The sequence below is a fragment of the Myotis daubentonii genome, chromosome 5, assembly GCF_963259705.1.
Source record: "Myotis daubentonii chromosome 5, mMyoDau2.1, whole genome shotgun sequence".
Classification (NCBI taxonomy): Eukaryota; Metazoa; Chordata; class Mammalia; order Chiroptera; family Vespertilionidae; genus Myotis; species Myotis daubentonii.
In genome coordinates this window covers 63,684,612-63,711,840 of record NC_081844.1, presented here as the reverse complement: position 1 = coordinate 63,711,840, position 27,229 = coordinate 63,684,612, and the positions used below count along the sequence as shown (strand labels likewise).

The 27,229-nt window shown below is 38.1% G+C and overlaps 1 protein-coding gene and 1 pseudogene across 5 annotated transcripts in view; both read right to left on the bottom strand.

The window, feature by feature from the left end:
* Nucleotides 1-8,164, bottom strand: part of SLC7A11 (solute carrier family 7 member 11) — a 239,333-nt gene extending 231,169 nt beyond the window's left edge. For 2 of the 5 annotated variants that reach the window (XM_059698019.1, XM_059698018.1), the window contains exons 1-3: nt 7,514-8,164; nt 3,448-3,574; nt 24-139 (exon numbers count right to left, since the gene is read on the bottom strand). In XM_059698019.1, coding sequence (XP_059554002.1) covers nt 24-139; nt 3,448-3,574; nt 7,514-7,790 — 520 coding nt within the window. In that variant the 5' untranslated portion in view covers nt 7,791-8,164. The remainder of the gene's footprint in view (nt 1-23; nt 140-3,447; nt 3,575-7,513) is intronic. The other 3 variants (XM_059698020.1, XM_059698023.1, XM_059698022.1) reach the window with 2 other exon arrangements.
* Nucleotides 8,165-16,466: 8,302 nt separating this feature from the next.
* On the bottom strand, nt 16,467-17,818 carry LOC132234299 (E3 ubiquitin-protein ligase makorin-1-like; annotated as a pseudogene).
* Nucleotides 17,819-27,229: the final 9,411 nt, after the last annotated feature.

Here is a 27,229-nt window from a genome sequence, read left to right as displayed (position 1 = left end):
TTGTATTTCATATTCATACTCACTTAAGCCCACAGCTGTAATGAGCTGGACTGCAAGTTTAGGAATTTCACAATGAATAAAAAATGGTTCCAGGAAGTAGTGTCCAAATGCCAGAGATATCACAGCAGTGCCTGCAGGGCTAGAAAACATATATATTTAGGTTACTACAGAAAAAAAATAGCATCTTCAATAAACTTTTTCTACTATGAGGTATTTTTATTCAGCACATGGAACATGTTAAACATGAGAGTTTTATAATTTTCAGAACTACATATTTGATTAGGTTGTGACCAACATTTCAAATGAAATTTTGTCAGTGACTTTGGTGGATAGTTTTTAAACTTCCCATTTCTTTGTGAGCAAGGCTCTTTTCTCCCATATTTGTCCTTTCCCCCCTTAAAAGTCTAGTTTATTACTTGAGATCCTGACAGAGCTGAGCTTCACCAAAAGCAGGCTTCTTTCTCACTAAAGCCACAGAAAGAATGTGTTAACAGTGCATGTCTAATGGGATGGGGCAGGGGCAGGAAAATGAACACAAAACTCAACAAAAAATTAGTAAGTGTTTATTGTAAATATATGCCTACATCCTTGACACTATTATTACTTTTCCAGTGTGGACAAAAACTTGAAGAGCCAAGTGATTATTCTTAATTCCATAATTCCATGGAAATATTTAGATTCAAAGTATAACCTGAAAAATAGAAATACTCTTGTAATTTTACACAAGTGAGAAAATATGTGTGAAATAAGAAAATGAAATATGTATAGGTATATAGCAAAATAGGTAATAGGCCTTTTCATTTTTAATTCTTCAAATATTTCTCTTAAAATTATTCATGTCTTTTTAGTTTAAATATATATATATATATTCATTCTTTGGATACACAGACAAGCCATGGGGTTATATAATTTCTCAATATTCCCTTCCAGCTTCTCCTCTTTCCCGTGGTCACCCAAGACCCACACCCAGTCCCTAACCAGTGATGGCGAACCTATGACACGCGTGTCAGAGGTGACACGCGAACTCATTTTTTTGGTTGATTTTTCTTTGTTAAATGGCATTTAAATATAGAAAATAAATATAAAAAAATAAGTCTTTGTTTTACTATGGTTGCAAATATCAAAAAATGTCTATATGTGACACGGCACCAGAGTTAAGTTAGGGTTTTTCAAAATGCTGACACGCCGAGCTCCAAAGGTCCGCCACCACTGCCCTAGACTGTGTGGCCTGCTGGTACCAGACAGCACTACAACTCTGAATCCTTCTTTTCCTGGAGACCCCCTTTCTACTCCAAAACATGACTCTTTTTCCTGTTCTCCATCATTTATAAGTCTTTTGATGTGTAAATTAAAATCTGATCATGTCATTTTAGTGCTTTCAAAGCATGCTCCAGATATGCAAAAATCCTTCATTTCCAGGCTCCAGCTAGTGTAAACTTTCCCTTTTTCCTTCAGTTTGCTTCTTCCCACTAGTGACTAGAAGGATACACATACCCTTTGCCTGGAGCTCCTGCAACTCTTGGACAGTTTTTTATAGCTCAGATCTAGTTCAATCTTCCTCCAATCCTCTGATTGTGTGAGATCTCCCTGGTATACCCTCTTAGTGAACCCCCTGGCTTCCTTTTCACAGTGCTTATATTGTAGCAACTTTACATTCACTTATGTGATTTCTTGATTGATAACTATTTCCCTCACTGACCCTGAGCTCCATGCATATAAAACTGTGTCCACCTTAATCACTATTTTATCCCCAGTGTTCAGTATAATGTCTATCATGTAATAGAAACCCAATAAATATTGACTATATGGTGAATGTGTGAATTCAATCTAATGGCCCCTGCTTTGTAGTGATGTGTGATATTTCTTTCCTTTAAATCTACCTTTTACAGATGATTACTGGCAATTTTAACAGGGAACCAGAACACAGACTTCTAAAATATGAAGTAAGAATACAGATAGTATGTTCAACGTCAAAGGAGAAGCAGAGACTGCACGTTTCACAAGAATTAGAGAAGAGAGACCGTCAACTAGGGTGAACAGGAAATTAACTGTGAAAAAGACGGAATTAAAGTTGACCTTTGAGGAGTAAGATTTAGATCACCAGAAAAGAGTAGAAGGCACATTCTGGGAAAATCCCAGATTTTATAAAAGGAACAAAGTAGTTCTTTTTCATTATAACAAGTTTTAAATGATGTACAATTGTTTAAAATGAGAACAGACTTATCAAAGAAGTAAATTGCACTCTGACGGTCTTTGTTAAAAGAGACTCCTAGGACTATAAAAATCAAGACTAGTGTTAAATCAATGCTTATAAATCAGTGCTGTCTTTGCCACTTAGATACGATAAAAGCTCATGAGCTCTCAGGTGTGTGTACTGGTAAGTTTACAGGAAGAACAAGTTTTCCTAGTTATTTCTGTTAAGCTCTGTGATCAGAATGTGCAGGTCGTGTTTTCTGAAAGCAATTAAACTTAAGGGATTGGGATACTTTAAATGACATCATGAGTTTCCCATGAAGTTGAAAGGAACTTTCTAGTCAGGGTGACTTAGCACAACTGGGCTTGATTCTAAACCAAGAGTCTCTGGAAGAGGAACACAGTGCTACAAGAGTAAAGTCAAAAAAGATTTTCGCAACTGTAGTCTACTGATTTGTTTAACTTGAGGATGTGAGTCATTTGTGTCGAGTAAAGTCTTATTTCTTTGTAAAGCCTTAAACTTGGTGACACACCAAGTTGTGAAGAAGCACGGAATGTTCCTAGTCACAAAAACTGAGGAAAGTGAAATGCCTTAGTGGTGTGATCCACAAGAATGACAACACCAGTTTCTAGCCTAGGACTTCATTTTGTCTGGCTGGTCAAAAGATGTGATTTATCAACCTGGATTTTTTTGTTAATCCTCACCTGAGGATATTTTTCCATTGATTTTTAGAGAGATTGGAAGGGAGGGGAGACACACAGAGAAAGAAATATCGATGTGAGCAAGACACATTAATTTGTTGCCTCCTGCATGGCCCCAACCAAGACAGAGCCTGCAACTGGGGTACGTGACATGGACTAGAATCGAACCCGGGTCCCTTCAGTCTTTGGGCTAACGCTCTATCCACTGAGCAAAACTGACTAGGGCTATCCAGGTGGATTTTGATGCTTCATGTCTTTTCAGGTTAACATCTTGCCTGAAATGTCATAAGGAATAATTGAAGATTAAAGAAAAACAGCTGCTAAAAAGTTTGGCATGGTTGGCAAACTACTGTCTGTGGCAAAACTGCATGTAAAACATTAATTGAGAAAAGGTATTTCATCACAGACTTTGTGTCCTAAAGTAGACATATTTACAGCATAGTCACATGGCATGCATGTTTTAATTCGGTTAAAATAATCACAGTAATTCAAAGAAGGGTGTAATGAATAGGTTTATTTTTCCTTATTTTTTTTTCCTACTTATGCACTTACCGGATTATGAGCAGTTCCACCCAAACTCGTACAAAAGCTGGTAATGGGCCAAAGACTTCCAGAATATATGTGTAATGACCACCAGATTTCTTTATACTTGTTCCCAATTCAGCATAGGACATGGCTCCTGTGAAATATTTATAATAAACAGGTACTAAGATAAATATCACCAAGTCATTCTGCCACAGAGTTACAACAACAACAATGTTTATATTGCATGGAATATTATTACATGCTTTGGTATAAATGACATCCTATTTTAAGACAAATTATGGTCATCTAATTGCTAGAGAGCCACCGAATTCTTCTTGTAACTTCCTTAAATTTGATATCTAGTTCATTCTGTTCAAACAGTGTAAATTTATTTGAAATGGTAAAGACAAACTTCTAAAACAATGTCATATTATTAAGAATTTTGAATCACAAACCTGAGAACAAGAGAAAAAGAAGAGATCGATGCCAATAATAGTAACCTATTTTTAGAGCATAACTTCACACTAAGATATTATCCCAAACTGACCTCATGCTATTGAAAATCCTTTTAATATATATGTCTGTGCTACATCAAAATAAAGAAGATTTATCTAGCGTTGGCCCAGTAGTTCAGTTGGTTAGAACATCATCCCGATATGCCAAGGTACTGAGTTTGATCCAAGGTCAAGGACAAACAAGAATCAACCAATGAATGCTTAAATAAATAGAACAAAATTTCTCTCTCTCTCCTTCTCTCTCTCTCTAACCAGTAAATAAAAAAGGAGATTTATCTGTTTTTCAGAAAAGTATAAATTCTAGGTCTTGAAAAGCTTTAATTATCTTGTAGGATATGTCTTTCGTGCAACAAAATGAATTTAATTCAGATATTCTATTTATGAAAAACATTTTCCTGGATGTTTTAAAAGTATATACTTCTGAGTGGTTGAAACAACATATCTTTAAAAAAGAGATGCTATAAGTTGTATTTATTACATTTGATAAAGTTCACGTGAACCAAATTTTAACATTTAGCAATACAATTCACATGGGCTTAAGTAAGTTATGTAACCTCCTAAAATTTCAGTTTCATGTTTTGTGTATCAATGTGATAATAGGTGCCAAGGACATTACTGGGTCTCACACTTGGAATAAGTACCTCTTGAAAAACAGCTATATCCATTAATTTGAACAATTACTTATCAAGAAAATGGAAAATATATCTTGTTATGATGTAAAAAGTTCTACCATACTGCTAAGTACTCAAATGTAACACTTGATTTTTGCTTGAGCTACTTCAGAGGCTAAAAGTATGGGAAAGTATCAATAGTCAGCAAGACTTTAGGGACAACTGTCTAACATGAATAGAATTTCGATACTCAGTGAAATCTTAATATCACTTATCCCATTCCTGAGCCTAGCGTTTTATCAGAATTACCCAGGAAGAATTTTCTATTCAAATACAAGCAAAAAACCAGATTCTAGGGCCATACCCCAGACCCATACTCTAACCAAGAGAGTCTAGACCAGTGGTCGGCAAACTCATTAGTCAACAGAGCCAAATATCAACAGTACAACGATTGAAATTTCTTTTTTTTTTAAATATATTTTATTGATTTTTTACAGAGAGGAAGGGAGAAGGATAGAGTTAGAAACATCGATGAGAGAGAAACATCGATCAGCTGCCTCCTGCACACTCCCAACTGGGGATGTGCCCGCAACCAAGGTACATGCCCTTGACCAGAATCGAACCTGGGACCCTTCAATCCACATGCCGAAGCTCTATCCACTGAGCCAAACCGGTGAGGGCTGAAATTTCCTTTGAGAGCCAAAATTTTTAAACTTAAACTATATAGGTAGGTACATTGTTATTAACTTAATTAGGGTACTCCTAAGGCTTAGGAAGAGCCACACTCAAGGGTCCAAAGAGCCGAATGTGGCTCGCGAGCCGCAATTTGCCGAACACGGGTCTAGACTCTCCAATAAAAGAATCCAAGGTAATCTAATACTTTAAAATTTGCACAGGTGATTCTAGACTCTAGAATCTAGAGTAACTAGTCCGCAGATTGACAGTTGGGGATCACTGGTAGAGTTTGCCTAATTATAATTAACTATAATTATAATTAACTATCTGCAATTTACACTCTGTTGGAAACCATGTTGATAGGCTGTGCAGAAAAGCATCCAATATAAAAAGATATTGTAAAGAGTCTTAAGGCCCCAGTATTTATTGTCAGAGAACCAATACCTAGACCTGTGCATGCTTTGCAGAAGCTCCAGGATGGTTAACCTAGGTTTAAATTGAGTTCCGGGGAAATGAGATTTTCATTTCAAATGCTCAAGCTCACAAAAAAAGTTCAAAACAGAATATAAAAATCCATGTATTGACTCTGGCTTTAAAAAAGAATCATAAACCAAATATATAGATTCTTTACTTTTAGTTCCAGAGTTTTCCTTTTACATTTTGCTTTGCTTCCTGTTAAGATGATCAACCATTAGGTTTCTCTTTGTCTATAGATGTGCATGCCAGACCCTGTGAGTACCACGACCTCCTTTTAAAAGTCTAAAAATTTTTCCTGCATGGGTCTGTTTGTACTAAGGTTCTGGTTTAAAAAGTTTTATTCAAAATACCTTCTTCTTTTAAAATAAATAAATGCCTTGTTACAAATAATAGAAATTTGAGTCCTCTAAATCAGTGGTTCTCAACCTTCTGGCCCTTTAAATACAGTTCCTCATGTTGTGACCCACCCATAAAATTATTTTCGTTGCTACTTCATAACTGTAATATTGCTACTGTTATGAATCGTAATGTAAATATATGATATGCAGGATGGTCTTAGGCGACCCCTGTGAAAGGTTCGTTTGACCGCCAAAGGGGTCGCGATCCACAGGTTGAGAACCTCTGAATGCTCAAACCAATGAATTAAAACATCACAAGGCCTTAAGAATGAATGGATTGATATGTGCAGAACCAAGAGCTAGTACTTACTTGATCCTAGAGTTATAACAGAGTTAGTACCTTTACAGAGTAGTGTCTTTTGAAATCAAAACACACAATTTTCCAGAGAAAAGCAAATATATCTTAAACATTTACCATTTACCCCACAGCAAAAAAGAAACTTTTTTTTTTTTTTTGGACCATTGACCAGTTTTTGTCACCTTTACAACTAACTCATGTAAGCTTTCTAGTAATTTGTTCACCTCATGAGGGGACATTTATTACTTCTTTACTATTAACTGTCAAATCAATAGAAGAAATCTTGATCTCGAAGGAAAATTAATAATCATATTTCTCCTAGCAGTTCCATTCAGTGAACAGGTAGACAAATGGACTACATCTCTAGAGACCAAGGGGACTATAACTGAAGAAAACAGCTCTGAGCAAGCACAGCAAACTAATGCCCAATTCCATTTTCACAGTTCATATTGCAAAAATTCATAGGTGAGAGATGAAAGGTTAAAAAAAAAATCTGTAGTATGCTCAGACCCTTGCAATACATCCACTCATGATAATGATTGAGTCATGTGCCATCACACATCTTTCCACATCAAGGACTTTTGAAAGAGTCCTAGGAATTGACAAGCACATGAAGTTAAAAAATTTAAAAGGAAAAGACTGCCACCCATTTGTTTTGCTAAAAAAAAAAAAAAGTCAGTAAAACTTCTGCTGAACACTCAGTTCCGTGTCTAAATAGGCCACGCCAGCTTTCACTTCACAGGTGTTTCATTCAGCGTGCCAGCTGCTGAGCCGCCCCGTACACACAGAGCTGAGCACAGCCGCCCGGGACAGAACGCTCACATGGATTTCACTGGGTCATCAAAGTTAGCCTTTGCTTTGGTCGCCCCAGGGAAAAGTCAGGAAACATTCTGTCTTAGAAAAAGGGAAGACAGCCTGCAGGAATAGACTTGAAGGAATTCAGGATCCTGTCAACAGTGGACGCTGCGTTTGCCTAGCCCGCATATCTAAACAGAAATCAGAAAATTTGGAGGACAGCCTTGGCCATTTCATTCACTGCTTAAACATTACCCTTTGCTTTCCCAGAGAGAGAACTGCCCAGCTCCACAGACACACCCCCTGAGAAGAAGCTGCACTCACCGAACAGTGACAGGACCCCGCAGGCGGTCCAGACAATCAGAGACATGCCCACACTGCCCGTGTTCTGGAGCACGCCCTTAGGAGAGATGAAGATTCCCGATCCAATGATGGTGCCAATGATGATGGAGATGCCCCTCAGCAAAGTGATTTTCTTCTTCAGCATCACTGTGTCCTGCCCAGGGGGCTCCTTGCCCCCCGGGGAAGGCAGCCCCCCTTTAACAGTCCCCTGCAGGTAACCTCCATTGGGGATGGTGGCCACAACAGGCTTTCTGGTCATTGTAGTGACTCACCGTGGGAAAAATGAAACAGAGGAGGGGAAAAAAGAAAAAAAAAAGAAAAAACAAAAAACCTTGAAACTTTCAACTTTGGTGTCTCTTGGTGTGAGGAACCAATCTTTTCCTCCTTGCTCCCAGGCTGTCTCTCAGTGCTACTGTGATCACAGGTAAAAACTCAGAGGTGTATTTTCTCCTTCACAGCTATTTAATTACGCCTCAGGAACACCTGTGAGTTCTTGGGGCTTCTGCTCCTCCACCTCCTCCGACTACCTCTGTGCTGTGGCCGCGCGGCGGCGGCCCTATCATTAAGATCAGCTCAGCTTCCTCATGGGCTGGTATTTAAGCTCCTGCCTGTCACACCAACTTACTCCAGCTAAATGATGATGCAAATTCTCCAGGTTTGCATCAGCCACATGAGAAGGCTCCAGCATGACTCAGCTCTTTTTTTTTTTTTTTTTTTAACAGTAGCAGGATGTTGCTCAAATGACCTAAGCTTGTCAGAGAACAAAGCAAAGCACACCCACTTAAAAGGGATCTGAACCAATCCAGGAATAGTAAATGCATAACAGACCTTCCCAGAGATTTAAAGCAACGCCTGGGGAGGGACAAAAACTCTTGACCCAAGAAAGAAAGTGTGACATGAAACAGGAAATGATAAGAGCATAGTGGAGTTCCCTTTTTCTGTTACAAGCAACTGTTTTGATAATAGTATGTAACCCAGAATGCACTGTTTATGAAACAAAATTTAGATTTTATAATCTGTTTCTTGCGTGTTTTATTTATTTATTTTGAGGGAGGTTTCCTAGCAACACAATCAAATCTAATATTTACAAAGCTAGAAAGGTTCTGTATGGCTGCTGTCATGCACACAACAATTATGAACCTTACTCAACATTAAAAGATAAAAATTCTTACTGCCAATAATAAGCCAGTATTTAAAATCATCATCTTAGTGTGACAAGTTTTAAAATCCCAATGATTCTAGAAAATTGTCATTTTCTGGTTCTCATTAATCCTAGGTGATCACCTAAACTAAATAAATGGTAAATATTCTTCATTTGCATTTCTTCATTTGCATTACTTCATTGAATTACTAAAAAACACTAATTTAAAAGTTGAATAATAATTACAATGGCATAAAAATGTGCATATTAGCAAAAGCTTGAAAAGGAACACACAGAATAATCAAACTATAGGTAATGACATCATGTATAAAGTTTTTTTCTAAAGCGTATAAACTATTGTTATATTATGATTATAAATTTAAAATGAATGAAAACCATAAGCTAAGATTAAATTGTTTACCTTGAAACAGTAAGAAAAGCAAAACATTTTTAAACCTTACTAACTTTTCTTAATCGGGCCCATAAAACAAATACCAAAAAGAAAAGAAATCCCAGATATCACGTTTGTGGTTTAGGTGGTTTGGGATTCCATGAGAATTGCACAGTAACTTTACCCTGAAGCTACAGTTATGCACACTATTAAATATGCTTCGGGATGTCTGAACAAACACAGCAAGTGGGGTGGGGAGAGGTTTGGGATGACCTAAGAAAGAAACAGCCACTAGGAGAGCAGTGTGCAGGAGGTAAGAACTATTTTGTGCTGTTGGCACCTAGAAAATTATACCACATCAATAAATTCTACCATCCAAATAATTGAGGCTACATCATTTCCTTTTATATTGTCTACCTGACCCTACATAATTTGCTTTGGGTAGACCAAAATCAGGGTTTTTTTCTACAGCCAAAATAAATACTTTCACCCAGATGTTATGTTTTAAAAAAACAAAAATGGGTAGTTTTTCTCATTCAGTCTTGTTGGAAGGTCCTAGAAGAAGAAAACTAAGGAAAGATTCTTCTTCTATTTTTCCTCCTCCAAGTCCTTCCACTCACACAATTCTCCTGATGAATGAATAATGGAGAGAGGGGGCCTTTATCTGCCCAAAGGGGGAACATGTTCGCTCTGAAGAAATATGAGTTAAAAGTAGAACATTCAGCATCTCAGGGAACAGCGTTCTAGCTCCAACTAGCACAGAGCACACTGTAATTTTACATTTTGTGCTAAATGACTGAACTAATAAATTGAGACTAAGACCTCACTCAGAGAGGAAGTTAGATAAATTCTAAAGAAGGAAAAAAATGTTCTTTCAATATAAAAGAACAGTCTCCTTCTTTGCACTATTAAAAAAAAATTAATGAAGAAAAATCACTAAAGTTAGACTAATGGCGAAAAGGTTTGTACTGTTGGATAAGACAGAGTCACACTAAAAAATTCTATAAAGTGGCACAGAGTTACCAAAGACTGTAGAGAGCGCCTGGGAAGGCACATGGGCATTTCTTTAATTATTGTCAGCTGAATCCAGTGGCATTGGCAGAGCCACGTCCTGGAAACACACCTTGCCAGGGGCAGGAGTGTTGTCAGCCTGACCTTCAGCCCAGGCGCCAGGGGGTGGGTTTCGTTATCTGAATCCAGCCGAGCACCAGGAATGAATATGACTCGGGCCCACCCAAGAAAGCACATAATCTCCTTTGTCTTGACCTTTAGCAAACCTCCCTGGTTTTTGCTGTATAAAATAAAGGCGCTGTATTGGCTCTGGGTCACTGTCTCTCCATCAGAGGACAGTGGTCCCATCTGGCCCCAGCTTTCTCCTTCCATCTCTGTGTCTGTCTCTTTCTTTCATTTTCTCAATCCCCAGCCACCCCTACTCAGGAACCGGACCACTCTCTAGCCGTGCTAGACGCGGAAAAGAGAGAAATATTTACAAAAGAAACCAGTACACTTCTTCTAATACCTAGATATTGGCAGAAAATGGCGATTACAAAGAAAATGCTGCTATTTTTAGTGTTAACCAACCCTAATGGTCAATGGTTCTAAACAGTGATAAACCAGGTGTATATCACAGAAATGAGTTCCAAACACATGCATTTATATTCCTCCTCCTGCTTTAGGCCTCCTCTTAGACCAGTGACGGCGAACCTTCTGAGCTCGGCGTGTCAGCATTTTGAAAAACCCTAACTTAACTCTGGTGCCGTGTCACATATAGAAGTTTTTTGATATTTGCAACCATAGTAAAACAAAGACTTATATTTTTGATATTTATTTTATATATTTAAATGCCATTTAAAAAGAAATATCAACCAAAAAACTGAGTTCGCGTGTCACCTCTGACACGTGTGTCATAGGTTCTCCATCACTGTCTTAAACCCTCCTGTCAAGTTAGGAGACTATTTTTCTGCTATTTACAAATATTTATCTAGTGCTTACGGGACACAAGGAATAGCCCCAGTTCCCTAAACATGTCTCATGGAAGAAACAGACATGATATATGTACTACGGTAGCTTCCCCTTGGTAGTAAATTATTTCTGTCGTGTGATTATAAATATGGACACATAATGGCCTGGCCAAAAATAATCATCTCCCTGGCAGTGGGGTACAGGAATGTGACCTGAGCTGGGCTATTTCTAAACAGAATTAGATTTATCTTTTCTCATCCGTTGGAAGTTGTGGAGATGTGACTCCAGAACAACTGGGTGCCTTGTCCCCTGTCATGTTGAAAAAATGCCCATGAAATAAATTGAGACTATGCAGAGATGAGAAACTTAGAATGTGCCAGCATCGTGGGGCCCTGTTTTAGTTCCTAAGGGACCCAGATTGGCTGTGGGTCCTGAGGATCTTTTATTTCTATCAATAAAAAGCTACCTCCTTTCCTTGCTAGGTATGCTGCCTCGTGCCACACACAGAGAACAGTTACACGTGGTTGGCAGGGTTCAATGGAAGTGGTATGATATTTAAAGCTCCTAAGTGGGGTTGACATGATACATGACAGCCATTAGACACATGTGGTTACAGTCACTTGAAACGTGGCTAGTTCAAAATGGGATGTGCTGTAAGTGTAAAATATCCACTGGAATTTGAAATCTTATTTTTAAAGAATGAAGAAAAAATATCTTCTTATAATTATACTAGAGGCCTGGTGCATGAAAATTCATGCACTGGAGGGGGGGTCCCTCAGCCTAGCCTGCCCCCTCTCACAGTCCGGGAGCCCTCAGGGGCGGGAGGTGACTCAGTGATCAGGGGAAGGTGATGCCCCATCACACCTGGTTACCTGAGCCTTGGGCCAGCCGTGGGCAGCTGGGGGGCTGAGGTGACTGGGGGACTCCAGAGGCAGGCTCACCTGCCACCCCAGTGGGGCTGAGGGGACTGGGCACCGCCAGCTTGTGGCTATGGGCGCCACCATCTTTGACGGCCTGGCAGTCAATTAGCATATTCCCCCCTTATTGGCTGTGGGTGCTGCCATCTTTGAGGGCAGGGCAGTCAATTAGCATATTCCCTCTTTATTAGATAGGATTGTTTATATTAATTCTACCAGTTTTGTTCTGTTTTTTAATGTGGCTACTTAAAATTTAAAATTACATATGTGGTTCAAATTTGTGGCTCACATTATGTTTTTATGGACAGTGCTGATCTAGAAGAAAAGAGGATATAATTCTCAACTTGGTGTAAGCAGGGATTTCTTAAAAGGAACATACAAATTACTAACCATAAATGATGATACATTAGGATATATTAAAATTAAAAAATTCAGCCCTGGCTGGTGTGGTTCAGTTGAGTGAGCGTCATCCCATGCACTGAAAGGTCGCAAGTTCAATTCCTGGTCAAGACACATACAGGTTGCAGGTTCGATTCCTGGTCAGAGTGCATATGGGAGGCAACTGATCAATGTTTCTCTCTCATATCAATGTTTCTCTATATGTGTATCTCTTTCTTTCTCCCTTTCTTTCTCTCTAAAATTCATAAAAATCATATTTAAAAGGAGAATAAAAGAATTTCATTTTATCAAACAACATGATTAAGAGACTGTCAAAGTGAACCATGAAATGGGAGAAGGTATTTGCAACTGGCAAAGATCTCATATCCCGAATAAATAAATTCCTACAAATCAAAAGGAAAAAGACAGCTCAATGGGCCATACATTTTAACAGACATGTGAGAAAGTGGTCAATACATTTGTAAAAAACTGCTCAACAGTATTTGTCATGAGGCCAATTAACACTAAAACGATCATTGGGTATTAATCCCCAACATCACTGGGGCTACCTGAGAAAGACTGACAATACCAGGAATGGTAAAAATGTGGAGCAACTAGAACGCCTATATTCTGCTGCTGGGAATGTTAGTTGCATCTTTTTTGTTCTTTTTTTGGTTTTTATTCTTTTTTGGAGGAAAAGAGCAGCTGTAAAATACAGAGACCTCAGTAACAATGATTTGTTTTTTCTTAAAGCGAGAGAATGGAATCCAAGGAATCAAAGCAGTAGATGGGACAACTCAGAGCATCTCCAAGTTGTTTTCAGGAAACAGCAACCAAACGTAAGCTAAATATTCCAAGCGAAGAATTCTTCTAACAATTTACCTTGTCCTGTAGATTACCAACACTTCCCCCGTTGGTGGGAAAGCATAATTTATTACTGCAAACCAATGACTCCACTATAAGAAACACCCTAGAACAAAGCTTTGAATCAAATCTGTCTACCTGCAAAGCAAAGGCATGGAATGAGGCAAATACCCACACAAAAACAAATACCCAAACCCCACAACAAAACCCCTCAAACGAGGACGAAGATTTGACAAAAGGCGCCTGAACTATAGAGTGTAAAGGATCATTAAGCATTAAATGCAACCATGTATCCAAGACCCAGTTTGTGTTAATATATGGGATAACCAGGTAGTTTTACCCTCTATGGCTAAGCCCATTTCTTTTTTTTTTTTTTAATTAAATCTTTATTGTTCAGATTATTACATTTGTTCCTCTTTTTTTTTTTCGCCCCATAACTCCCCTCCTCCCAGTTCCCGCCCCACCCTCCGCCCTCACTCCCCACCCACTGTCCTCATCCATAGGTGCACGATTTTTGTCCAGTCTCTTCCCACATCTCCCACACCCCTTTCCCCCCCAAGAATAGTCAGTCCATTCCCTTTCTATGTCCCTGATTCTATTATAATCAACAGTTCATTCTGTTCATCAGATTATTAATTCACTTGATTCTTAGATTCACTTGTTGATAGATGCATATTTGTTGTTCATAATGTGTATCTTTACCTTTTTCTTCCTCTTCCTCTTCTTAAAGGATACCTTTCAGCATTTCATATAATCCTGGTTTGGTGGTGATGAACTCCTTTAGCTTTTCCTTATCTGTGAAGCTCTTTATCTGACCTTCAATTCTGAATGATAGCTTTGCTGGATAAAGTAATCTTGGTTGTAGGTTCTTGGTATTCATCACTTTGAATATTTCTTGCCACTCCCTTCTGGCCTGCAAAGTTTCTGTTGAGAAATCAGCTGACAGTCGTATGGGTATTCCCTTGTAGGTAACTGAGTTTCTTTCTCTTGCTGCTTTTAAGATTCTCTCTTTGTCTTTTGCTCTTGGCATTTTAATTATGATGTGTCTTGGGGTGGTCCTCTTTGGATTCCTTTTGTTTGGGGTTCTCCGTGCTTCTTGGACCTGTAAGTCCATTTCTTTCACCAGGTAGGGGAAGTTTTCTGTCATTATTTCTTCAAATAGGTTTTCAATATCTTGCTCTCTCTCATCTTCTGGCACCCCTATAATTCTGATGTTGGTACGCTTGAAGCTGTCCCAGAGGCTCCTTACACTATCCTCGCATTTTTGGATTCTTTTTTCATTTTGCTTTTCCGGTTGGATGTTTTTTGCTTCCTCGCATTTCAAATCTTTGACCTGATTCTTGCGCTCCTCTGGTCTGCTGTCGGGCGTCTGTATAATATTCGTTATTTCAGTCCGTGTATGCGTAATTTCTCGTTGGTTCCCCAATATAAGATCGAGGGTCTTATTAGTTTTCGTGTAGATCTCATTAAGTTTATCGACAGCTTCTAAACAGTTCTTGAGAGACCTTAAAAGTGTGGTTCTGAACTCTATATCTTCCATTGACAATTTTGTCCTGTTTCTTTGTCTCCGCATTTTGTTATGCTTCCTTGGTGTACCCCCTAGTGGTCTTTGTTCGAAGTCTTATAGTTAAATCTTGATTGTTGTAGCTAATTCCAGGGAGGGTTTGACCTCCAGGCCAAGTGGCTATGAGAATCAGCTGTGTCAGCAGTGAGAGAACTTCTGTCCTCTAGGGCGGTGCTAATCTAGCCTTTGCCTGAGGCTATCCGGCAAATGCCTCTGTGCAGGGCTTGGGCGGGGCGGGTCGCACAGGATCAACAGGGTGGGCCGGAGAGAGCAGTTATGGCGGCTCTCAGTCCTGTCCCCAGGGGCTCTGCCTCTCTGAGTCCCAGCACCCGCTGCAAAGCTGGGAGAGAAAGCTGCACTCGCTCTGACCGAAGCCAGACAGTCCCGATTCTCCCGTTTGAGTCTGGGTCCCTAAAGACTCGCCCGGATCTGGTGCTCAGAGTCTGCGACTCCCTCCCGATTGAAAACGCCAACCGCGCCCTCTGCCGCCAGCCCGCTCCGCGCACTCCGCACCTCAAAATTTGACTTCACCACTGCGCCTCCTCTGAGTGTCCGTGTGCGTTTCTCTTTCCTCCTAGTTGTAGGACTTCCACTCAGCCAGCGTTCCTGTGGTTCTGGGTGATGTCCGTTCCGTGTTTTAGTTTCACTTTTGAAGTAGTTGTTCAAAGCAGCAAACTCCGGCGTTAACCTATGCCGCCATCTTGGTTCTCTCTAAGCCCATTTCTTTATATAGACAGACAAAGCTAGCACTGCTCTAGTAGTAACTAGTAACATACTGCTTTGTCCTTTAAGATCTAGTGCCACACTATGCTGAACCACGAAGCCAAGGTTTTCCACTAAGGCTAAGGATGCTGCATCTTTGCAGGGATGAAAAGCTTACCACACACTCATACTCTCATATACCAAATCTATCAGCTCCTGGGAGTCAACCTCAATTCTGCGTTTCATTTATGGCAGTATATCCTTTATATGTGTTCTTCCGGAATATTCCTGTCATACTAAACAGCAAAAATCTCAACACATTCGCACCTGGTTATGGTTACCCAGTAGTTATTACTTGTGTGCAATAAAACGAGAGGCTGAAACCACAGGACAAGTGCACAGGGTGGGGACTGTTGGATAAGGAACAGATATAAAAACGCAGATGTGCAGATTTCACCAGAAACCTCAAATATCCGCCTCTAAGTCTGTAGCACAGGCTGCTTTGCCACAGTTCAGATGTTTCACCCATCACCCCTCATACAGGGCCAATGCTGCTACTTTTGAACACCCTCCAACGGTGTGAATCTGGTTGAAAACAGATGATGCAACAAACGTACACCAGCTGCTTGACTGTTAAATTTGTGTCACAAAAAACTAACTTTAAGGTTTACTATTGTAACTTTTCAAACCAGAGAAAACAACATACTCCTTGGGGAAAGGTGAGGCAGTGAGAAGACAGGCCCTGGGGCGAAGTATTATGACAGCACCTGGAGCTCTAGGCCTGCCTAGGAGAAGCACGGGTACCACCACATCACCACGGGGGACAGCTACTGTCTGGGGCTCAGCAAACCAGTTCACACACCACGCAAAGCTGCTATGGATCTAAGTCATAAGAGTCTTCCAGCTCATCCTGAAACAAGTTCCACTCATCTTCAGTCAGTCAGCTCGTTGCCCTACCTGCAGCTAAAAGCATAAGCAGCATCTCATCCAGCTCAAAGGTGACCACCTCTTCTTCATCATTGTCAAAGGGGTTGCTCTTCTCTCTTTCCTCAGTGAGCTCCCAGAAGTGGTTCCTTCGTTGGGCCCAGTGTCTGCTCGAGGATCCCACTTTCTGTCTCTGTGGCTCCTCTCTACAGCCATCGGGGTACGCATGTTTGTAAAGACAGTTCCCTCCAAATGGGCAGCTCTCACGTCCCTCATCAAAATACCTACCTGCACACCTTGCTCATTGCCTCCTCATATTTCTGAATGTGTTTCTGCGTCTCTTCTTTCTCCTCCACCCAGTACTCACTTGGAATGACTAAGTTAGATGTGATCCGGCCTTCTGGGCAGGACTTAATGGTCTTGCTCTCACATTGTTGAGCACTCCTCCACTTGTGAATACACTTGAGACAGTAGGTGTGGTTGCAGTTGGAGAGGATCCAAAAGTGGTGCTCATTGAGGTTGGCTTTCTCGTAGATCACCTCTACGCAGATCCCACACACGTTGTCCTCACTGTGCGAGAAAGCACATGAGAGCTCCATGTCCTTCTCATGGCCTCAATGCAAGATTTTATGTGCTGTGATCTCTGGGTGGAGGATGTGCAGCCCACACTTGTCACAGGAGTCTCCATGGATATACGCACTGTTCTCCCCATAGAAGCACTCTTCAACCTCAGCATAGGGGCAAAGCTACTTCTCTGTCTCCATTGCTATTGGCACCTTCTCTCTGATTCTTCTTTGGTCACTGAGCCTTGAAGGGGTGCTTTAGTGTACCCCAACCTCAGCATAGGGGCAGTGCGGCTACAGTAGGGCTGGCCAGGAACAAACTCAATGGCATTCCCTCAGTCTTCTGAACCTGCTCCTGCAGTTGCAAAGTTTGAATTTTTTTTTCTTTTTTTTATATATTTTATTGATTTTTTACAGAGAGGAAGGGAGAGAGATAGTGAGTTAGAAACATCGATGAGAGAGAAACATCGATCAGCTGCCTCCTGCACACCTCCCACTGGGAATGTGCCCGCAACCCAGGTACATGCCCTTGACCGGAATCGAACCCGGGACCCTTCAGTCCACAAGCTGACGCTATATCCACTGAGCCAAACCGTTTCGGCAAGTTTGAATTTCTTGACCCAGCTTTGCCCGTATTCATTTCAACAATCAGTCCAAGTACTGACGAGAGAGTTGAGGAAGGAGCAAGAGATGATTTTGCAGTTAGATCTGTAGCAGTTGCTTCTTTCTTCCTGTTTCGATGGTTTGCTATGTTCATATCCACAGCGGTCTCCATGAACACGGTACTCTCACTGAGAATACTTGAACACTACACCATATGGACTGTCAGAGAGGTGATGTGAGTAGCGACAGTTTTCTCCTTCCTTACAAACTCCATGCATGGAACACATAAAAGGGTGGTCTTGGAAGGAGGCAAGATGATGTGGGTATCCTTTGTGCCCTAAAGCATTCTAGGACAGAGTAGTTGTTGCATCTTTATGCAGAGTTGTTGGGTAGTATTGACTAAGTTAAACATACACATATCCTAGGAATATGCCCAATAAAAATGCAGGATATCCACATACCAAAAGACATGGATGAGAATATTTATATTGCGTATCATTTATAATACCCAATACAGATAATAATGCACATGTCCATAAACAGCAGAATGAATACATGCACCATTGTATTTATTCCATGAAATTCTATAAAACAATAAAAAAGAATTAACAACTATGTACAATAATATGGATGACTTTCACATAATGTTAGAAGACAGTTACAAAAATACATATGCTATATGATTCAATTAACATAAAGTTTAAAAAAAAAGTATGAGAACTTTATGGGGGAGAATGCTGATTGTTACCTTTGGGGATAAGCGGATTCCAATGATTGACAGGGCACAAAGACAGTTGTAGGGTCCTAGTAATGTACTACTTTACAACCTGAGTGGTAGGTACCTGAGTGTCTTAACTTTATGATAATTCAATGGGCTGTGCACTTATAGCTTTCTACTTTTCTTTATTTATGTAAAATTCAACTTTTAAAAGAAATAAGTATTTTAGTTGAAAATTTATGATATTCTCTCAAAAATCAAGCAGACAGATAAGCAAAACTATAGAAAATTTGAAGAGTGATTCATAAACTTAGGACAGTCATTCCATAGAGAACTTTCTATCCACCAGATAAAAAATACAGATTACTTTAAAACATATATAAAGCATTAACAAATATGCCATGTCTAAGGTACAAGAGAAACCTTAAGAAGGTCTAAAGAATTAGCATGAAAACTATACACTCTTACCATAATATAATAAAATTAGAAATTAATAATAATTATAGAGCTAAAAAATAAATTTTGTATGTCTGGGGAATTTAAAAACATACCTTAAGCTTATCTATTGATTAAACAATAAATGTGAGGCCCTAGCTGGTTTGGCTCAGTGGGTAAAATGTTGGTCTGCAGACTGAAGTGTCCTAGGTTCAATTTTGGTTAAGGGCACATGCCCAGGTTGCGGGCTTGATCCCTAGTAGGGGGTGTGCAGGAGGCAGCCAATCAATGATTCTCTCTCATCATTGATGTTTCTCTCTCTCTCTCTCTCTCCCTCTTTCTTCCTCTCTGAAATCAATAAAAATATATTTTAAAAAATTAATAAATGTGAGAAAAATATTCACAAAATACTTAAAATTGAATAATGAAAAGCCTGCTCTAATTTGTGTGACTCATTAAAAGTACTTAAAGAAAAATTTAAAGCTATAAGTTACATTAATCAAAACATAAGAAAGATGTAAAGCAAGTAAGCTAAATAGTCAACACAAATTTTTGGAGAAAAAGACTATATTCAAAGTAGGAAAAAAAAATAATTTTAAGACTGAGGAAAGTAAGAACAAAAAAGTGATAGAAAATATTCTTAAGAGAAAATTTTAATTATTTTAAAGACAAATAATATACAAAACTGAAAAAAATTAGGAAATTAATAAAAGTGAAATAAAAAGAGAAAATATCTTAGAGACCTGGAGTTTATAAATACCGAAGGAATGTAATGAACAGCTATCTGCCAGTAATATGAAAACCTAGAATAAGTGCACATATTTCTGGAAAACAAATACTGAAATGGCACTAGAAGAAATAAGAAAAAAAATAAGTAGTAAAATTAAAAAATTAAGTAAACTATTTAAAATTGGTAAGCAAGGATATATTTGACTCAAAAAAAAAAAAAAAAAAAAAAAGCAAAACAAAACTAGGCATCATTTGTTTTACAGGTAAGGCCTACCAAATTTTCATGAAATAATCTCTTTCTTAGAGAAGTTATTTAAGAGAATGAAAAAAAGAATATCCAACTCATTTTTTTGAATCTAGTGCAGGAGTTGGCAAACTTTTTGTGTAAAAGCCCAGGTAATAAATATTTTAAGTTTTATGGCCCCATATGGTCTCTGTCCAATACCATGCACGTGCATGTGCACGTGTGTCTGTGTTTTATAACCTTTTAAAAATGTAAAAATTGTTCTTAGCTCTTGGGGAACTTGCCAACTCTTAGTCTGATAATATCTTGATTGCAAAGGATAAGACACTCAGAGCTATTGCAATGGCTTATGACAAAGGTTTTGTAAATAAATTTTTATTAAAACCCCACCCATTTATATAGTGTCTTTGGCTGCTTTCACATTGCAACAACAGAGCTGAGTAGCTGCAACAGGCACCAAATGGTCTACAAAGTGGAAAACATTTACCATCTGGCTCTTTACAGAAAAAGTTGGCTGAACCTGGCTTCAAAGAATATGCAGGAGCTGACAACCCATTTCTTCCTTGATTTTTCTTACTACTCACTCCTCGTGCTCATTCAGAGCTTGTTATTCCTACAAGATAGATATGCTCCAGCCTTATGGCATTTGAAATTGCTATTCCCTCTGCCTGCGATTCTATTCCCATAATATCTAGACATTTCAATCTCTCACCTCCTGTACTACCTTTTATCGCAGCAATCATTGCATTGCAGAGTTCCTTTGTATTACTTTTCTCTGTCCCTCATTAGATTGTGAACTCCCTGATCTTGGACTAATTTTTTATTTCTGCATCTCAAAATGCCTAGCCCATCTGTCTGTTACCAAGTAGTAAGTACTGGGTATACATTTGATTGTTATTAACTCCCGGAAACATAAACAATGTTATTATAGAGTTCTATTGGGAGAGTTCAAGGGGTGGGTTAGGGAGAGAGAGGAGTAGCAAAAGAGCTGAATCATCATCTTTCACAGTAGAAAGTTGATATATAACATAAATATAACCAAAAAATAACAGGAGCATATTATTTAAAGATTTGGAGGCCAAAGAGCTTGCACAAGGCAGAGCATCCCTTTCCAACTGTTTTATCCCAGTTCACCCCAGGTGGAAGGCTTAATAACTGCAATACAACAGCCTGACAGGGCCATCGATACTCTGCTTGCCACTAATGATGGGGTCCTTCCTGCCATTTGACAGGTGAGCGACTACACTTTTTTAAAGTTTGCATTCTAGACTATAATACTTTTAGTATCAGTTGTCTTCGTTTTCAGATAGAAAAAGAACATGAATTGATAAATCCTATCCAAGTGATTTGCTAAAGAATGCTTTCATGAATACAGGTAAGGGAATACCGAGAGCAGAGCAGGGATGGGAAAGAAGACAAGCAAAGATACAATTTCAGATAAAGTCCCAGCTGATCCTGCAGGAGGAACTCTTGAGGGTAAATTATACCTTAGAGTTCGTCTCAACTCAAGGCATGGGTGTCAGACTTTCACATTATCAGATCAGCGGGTCATTGGATAACATCCAAGAGCAAAGAATGAGAAAACTCAGGTTCAGAGGAAATGTGTTAACCCTGGGGAGTAAGAAAAGGGGTGCAGGTAGAAAGAAATATTAAAAAACAAGGACACCTACTTTTTTTTATCAATACTGTCACCTCCTTAAGAGATCAAAATAAATATCATCAATAGTGCCCATTGATAGAACCTATATAGGTAACCCAATATCACCTATGTAGAATTCTTGATAAAACTGTTTAACCTGAATCCACTGATGGGGTAGCAATCATAAAAATCCATAACAGAGAAAATCTACTCAACAACAAGTCTAGAATCTTCAAAGACGTCAATATAATTAAAAAAATAAAGGAAGAGGGACTGTTCTATATTAGAAGAAACTGAAAAGAATATAAAAGATATCTGGGATAACAGGAATTTTAATGAGAAATGCATTTTGGATGATATGGAATTTTTATTAATTTTCTTAGGTGTGATAATAAAATTGTGATTGCATAGGAGAATATCTTTACTCTTCAGAGATGTATGTGAAATATATATGTCATAATGTGGGCAATATAGTTTCAAATGGTTCAGCAAAAACATGTGTAAAGAGGGATAAGTCAAATATAGTAAAATATTAATATTGCATCATAATCTGTAGAAGCAAAAGTTTCAAAATAACATCAATGCCCATCAAAAGTGCAATGGTCAAAATAAGTACCCAAATATATAATGGAATACTAACCAGCTATTTTTAAAAACTTCAAATTTCTTAATGTTGACATAGATTTCTAAAATTAATATAATATAATAGAAATCACATTAAGTAACAAAGGAAGGACAATAATTGTGTGGGTGTGTATAAATGATTGTATTAAACCTCCACATGGAAATTGAGCAGATAGGGTAAGAGTAGGAGAAAATTTTCCACTATATACTTTTTTTAAATGTTCTTTGATATTTAACTACTGTTAATGAACACCTATTTTAACAACAAAATAAATTGCAGCATAGAACAATGGAGAAAGCTCCAAAGATTGCAAAGAAATAGAGGGTAATAAAGTAATAATAGAAATTGACATAAATATGATAAAACAACAAAATAAATATGACAACAAAAGCATCATATGATTCTATGAAAATCTAACAATTAAGCATACTTTTGATAGGGTGTATGTATCAAGGTAAAAAAGAACAGGGTCATAATTACTAACAAATATAAATTTACAAACTAATAAAGTGGTACAAACTCAAGCCAATTCATCTGAAATATCAGATTAAATGAGCAATTTTCTAGAAAAAGAAATCTATATTACCAAATGACTCAAGAGTAAATAGAAATTTTGAAATCTTTAGTAGTTAAGGAATCAGCAATTTTAGAAATCATATATAAGAAATGAACAAAAACATACTGGTAGTTATACATGAAAGATCCACAAACATTCAAAAAACAAAAAATTCCAGTCTTAAGCAAACTGTTCCCAAGATTAGTGAAAGAGAAAAAAAACCTTCCAACTCTTTTTATTAAGCTAGTATAATCTTGATATCAAAAGATAGAAAAAGACAATAAAAATTAAAAAATGCAAGTCCAGTTTTACTCAAAACACAGGTAAATGCATGCTAAAGTATTAACATAAATCCTAAAAATATTAACAAACTATATTCAAAAATATGTTTATTAATTCACAATAATCAAATCAGGCTATCTTAGATATATAATGTGAATTTAATAACATAAAAATCAGTGTAATCTTTTAATTGCATTATTGATGAATGAAAAATTATAATTACAAATGTTATATCTTTTATATGTAATATATTATTTTTATATATGCAAACATAGTAAAATGTAGACATAATCTATTTACCATTTTATTTTAATTCCTAAGAAACAAAAGACAAGAAAAAGAAACAAAAAGTTAAGAAATCTTTGTTATTTACAGAAGACATTATCTAAATAGAAAGTCTGAGATAAATTAGATAAACATATTTATTAATATATAAAAATAAATGTACTAAAATAAGAATGTTCGATAAGTTTTCTAGATATAAAATCATTATAGAAAAAATGCATTTCTAAACATATAGGATAAATAATTATAAAATATAACAGTTTAAAAAGAATAATTAAAAATATCACTAATTAAAATTGGCTAAATTATAGGTCTGTGGCAGAGGATTAAATAAGCTAAGAGAAGTATATGAAACACTAGAGGCCTGATGCATGAAATTCTTGCAAGAGTAGGCCTTCCTTCACCCCACTGCCGGCACCCAGGACTGGGCTTTGACTGGAAGGACAGAAGGACATCCGGTCTAATTAGCATATTACGCTTTTATTATAGATTATCTGATACCTGCTAAACAACCAACAAAGGTGCAATGCCATGTTACCCCTTGTTTAAAACGTATCATTAGTAATTTAAACAAACTTGAATGGTGTCTAAAAATATAATAAAAGTTTAGAAAATTGTAGGGAGCGGCTCTAGGGTCAAGCCTCTGGCTGTCAGAGCTCTCCTAGCATAATTAAGCCTGACCTTGTAACCCTCCCTAATTCCTTCCTAAATAGCTAATGAGCTGTGGGAGGTGCAGGAAGTGTTGCCAAAACAAGAACATTTGTATATATGTTAATCTACCCTTGTTTTAATCAGACTATAAAATAAACCATCGGCTTGTAGGCTGGATCTTTCTGTGTCCTCATCCAGGCATGGGAGATCCGAAAAGCTCCAGATGTAATCTCTTTATCTGACTTCTTTAATCCTTCACCGCCCCTCCTCAGGTTCACCCTTGGCCATGCTGGCGTGGCACAGAAAATTATAGTCTTTACTGAAAGACTTACAAGAAGATTTATAATACAGATATATACCCTTTTCTTTAACTCAACATCTTAAAGATGACAGTTCTCACTAAATAAATTAATAAATTAAATTAAAAACGTAATGGTTCATAAAACTCAACAAGCTCATTTTCAAATTCATATATTACAGTAAAAAAACTAAGAATATCCAGTACAAATTAGAAAAAAAAAATGAATTAGAAGAGGATTCAACCAATGAGGAACCATGGCTTATAACAGGTATATAGTAATTAATTTAGTGTAATATTGGTACAGAAACAAATAAATAAGCCAATGGAACAGACTATAGAGCTTATACAAGACTCATGTATATGGAGCTATTGGTATATAATAGGTAACATTACAAAACAGTGGAGACAGAGTGGCCTGTTTTGATATATGGTATAGAATTAGCTACCCATGCAGAAAAGTTTGAAATTAGACCCCTACCTCAGACCATACACACACATTAAAATATTTTAGACAGATAAAAAGTCTAAATAATAAAAAGCAAATTCCAAAAAACAGTAAAGAATGTACAGAAATAAATTTTAGATGATCAGATAATGCAAGATTTCTTAAACAAAACACATATCTATATGGCTTGTTTCCTCAGCTAATAAGTTTTCTGCTGTAATATCAACTAATCATAATGGCTTTTATATATATATATATATATATATATATATATATATATATATATATATATATATATATATATATTGATTTTTTACAGAGAGGAAGGAAGAGGGACAGAGAGTTAGAAACCTCGATGAGAGAGAAACATCAACCAGCTGCCTCCCGCACACCCCCAACTGGGGATGTGCCTGCAACCAAGGCGCACGCCCCTGACCGGAATCGAATCCGGGACCCTTCAGTCCGCAGGCTGATGCTCCATCCACCAAGCCAAACCAAGCCATTATTTTGGCGATAATGGCCTTTTCTGACTATCAGATATAAAATACTAGTCCTCATAGTTTATGCTTGACATTCTCTACATTATTACCCTGTTGAATTTTTCATCACAGCAATTATTACCACTGCAGAGATGGGTGTAGGGATTTTTGTATATTCCTTTCATTCCTCTATCCCTCAGACCTAGTAACTCGTACATAGCAATCACTCATTTGTAGAATTATAAAAATACAAAAAAAAATTAAGAAAAACATTTACAAATTTAGAAACTCTTCTGTTCATTAAAAATCACCATAACCATGGAAATAGGCCATATCTGAAAGGTAACATTTACATGGCCTAAAAGAGAAAGACTTAAAGTCCTGCATATATAAAGATAATATGCAAATTTATAAGAAAAAAACTAACTTAACACAGATTGGATTTAATCAGACTATTCACAGAAAAGAAAACCTCATTGGCAGAAACATAAATACATTTACTTCATTAAGGTATGCAAACACCTTTTTTGACAAATGGCAATAATAAATTTGACTGAAAGATCAGCATCAACTTGGGAAAATCAAGTGAGGTTACCTCCTTAAAGCATAGAGAAGGAAGCAAGTGCATTCAAGATATACCTCAGAGATTTCAGTTACATTCTTCAACACAGATGGAGGTTCACGTTCACCAGTTGGAGATCATAGCACATGAATGAGATGATTGAGGTCACCCTAGCTTTCTGCTCTCCATATCTAGCCTCACATAAATAATTCTGGAGCAATTCTGCATGTAAGCTAGTCTGGGTAAGTGCCAGGATTACCTCATCTGGGTCAAGTTTATCTATCAATCTCAGAAGTGTATAATCCACAATTTGATTATAAATTACCCTACATTATGCCTAGACATGAACAAACCTTCTCATCCAGCCACCCTAGGCTAACATAGTCTCATCCAAAACAGAATAAGAGGGGAAAAAAATACTCTTCTTAAATACATATGGCAAAATTACCACATTTGAACAAACATCAGGCCATAAAACAAACATCACAACTTTTCAGAGAAAAAGTATACAAACCATGTTCTCTGACCACAATAAAATTAACTTAGAATTAACAGATAAAAATGAAAATACTGTATCTAAATTTATGGAGAACAGTTAAGGCCTCTCTGAGAAGGGAATATACAGCCTTAAATGGTCACATTCGAAAAGATGAACAAATTAAAGAATAAATGTCCAAAGTGGATAAAAAAAACCTGTGACATATATACTAGATGCCCAGTGCACAAATTTGTGCATAGGTGGGGTCCCTCCAGATGGCCTGTGGGGATCAGGTCCCAGCTCACACTCTCAGCCTTGCAGCCCTGCAGCCCCACAGCCCCACCCGGCACCCTGCTGTGGCCTGGCACCAACCCCTCACCTGCTCCACCATCCCGCCTAAAGGGTGATAGATCGAGGCTAGTCCCTTCCCCCCGCCCTCCCCGCCCCCCCGCCCCCTCCCCCCCCCCCAGTTCCCTCAGTGTATGGGAGCCAGGCGGCAGCCCTGCCCCTCACTACCACCGCTGGTCGCTGTCTGAGGGGTGATCAGGCCCCCGCTCGCACCCACTTTTGCCTGGTGCCACCTGCTCACCTGCTCCACCATCCCACTGTGGTCCCGCTGTTGTCATGGTCCATCAGAGCTGGCAGTGCCTCCACTGCTGCCTGCTGCCAGTGCCGCATCACTGATGCCCGCCATGTTCCATATTGACCCCTGGTGGTCTAAGTACATCATAGCAAGTGGTCAAACTCCCAGTCAAACACTTTGCATATTAGGCTTTTATTATATAGGATACAATGGAATACTATTCCCCCATAAGAAAAAGTGAAATCTTAGTATTTGCAACAGCATGGATAGACCTAAAGCGTACTGGGCTAATTGAAATAAGTCAGTCAGAGAAAGACAAATACCATATGATTTCACTTATATGGAAGATTTAAAGAACAATATAAATGAACAAACAAAAGAGAAACAGACTCATAGACACAAAGAATATACTGGTGGTTGCCAGAGGGGAGACGGTTTGAGGGATTAGATGAAAAATGAGAAGGGTTGACAAGTACAGTTTAGTAGGTACAAAATAGTCATGGGGTATAAAGTATACATGCAGAATATAGTCATTAATATTGTAATAATTATTTATGGTGCCAGGTGGGTACTGGAAATATTGCAGGGAGCACTTTGCAATGTATGTTATTATCTAACCACTATGCTGTACACCTGATACCAATACAAAATAACATTGAATGTAAACTGTAATGAAA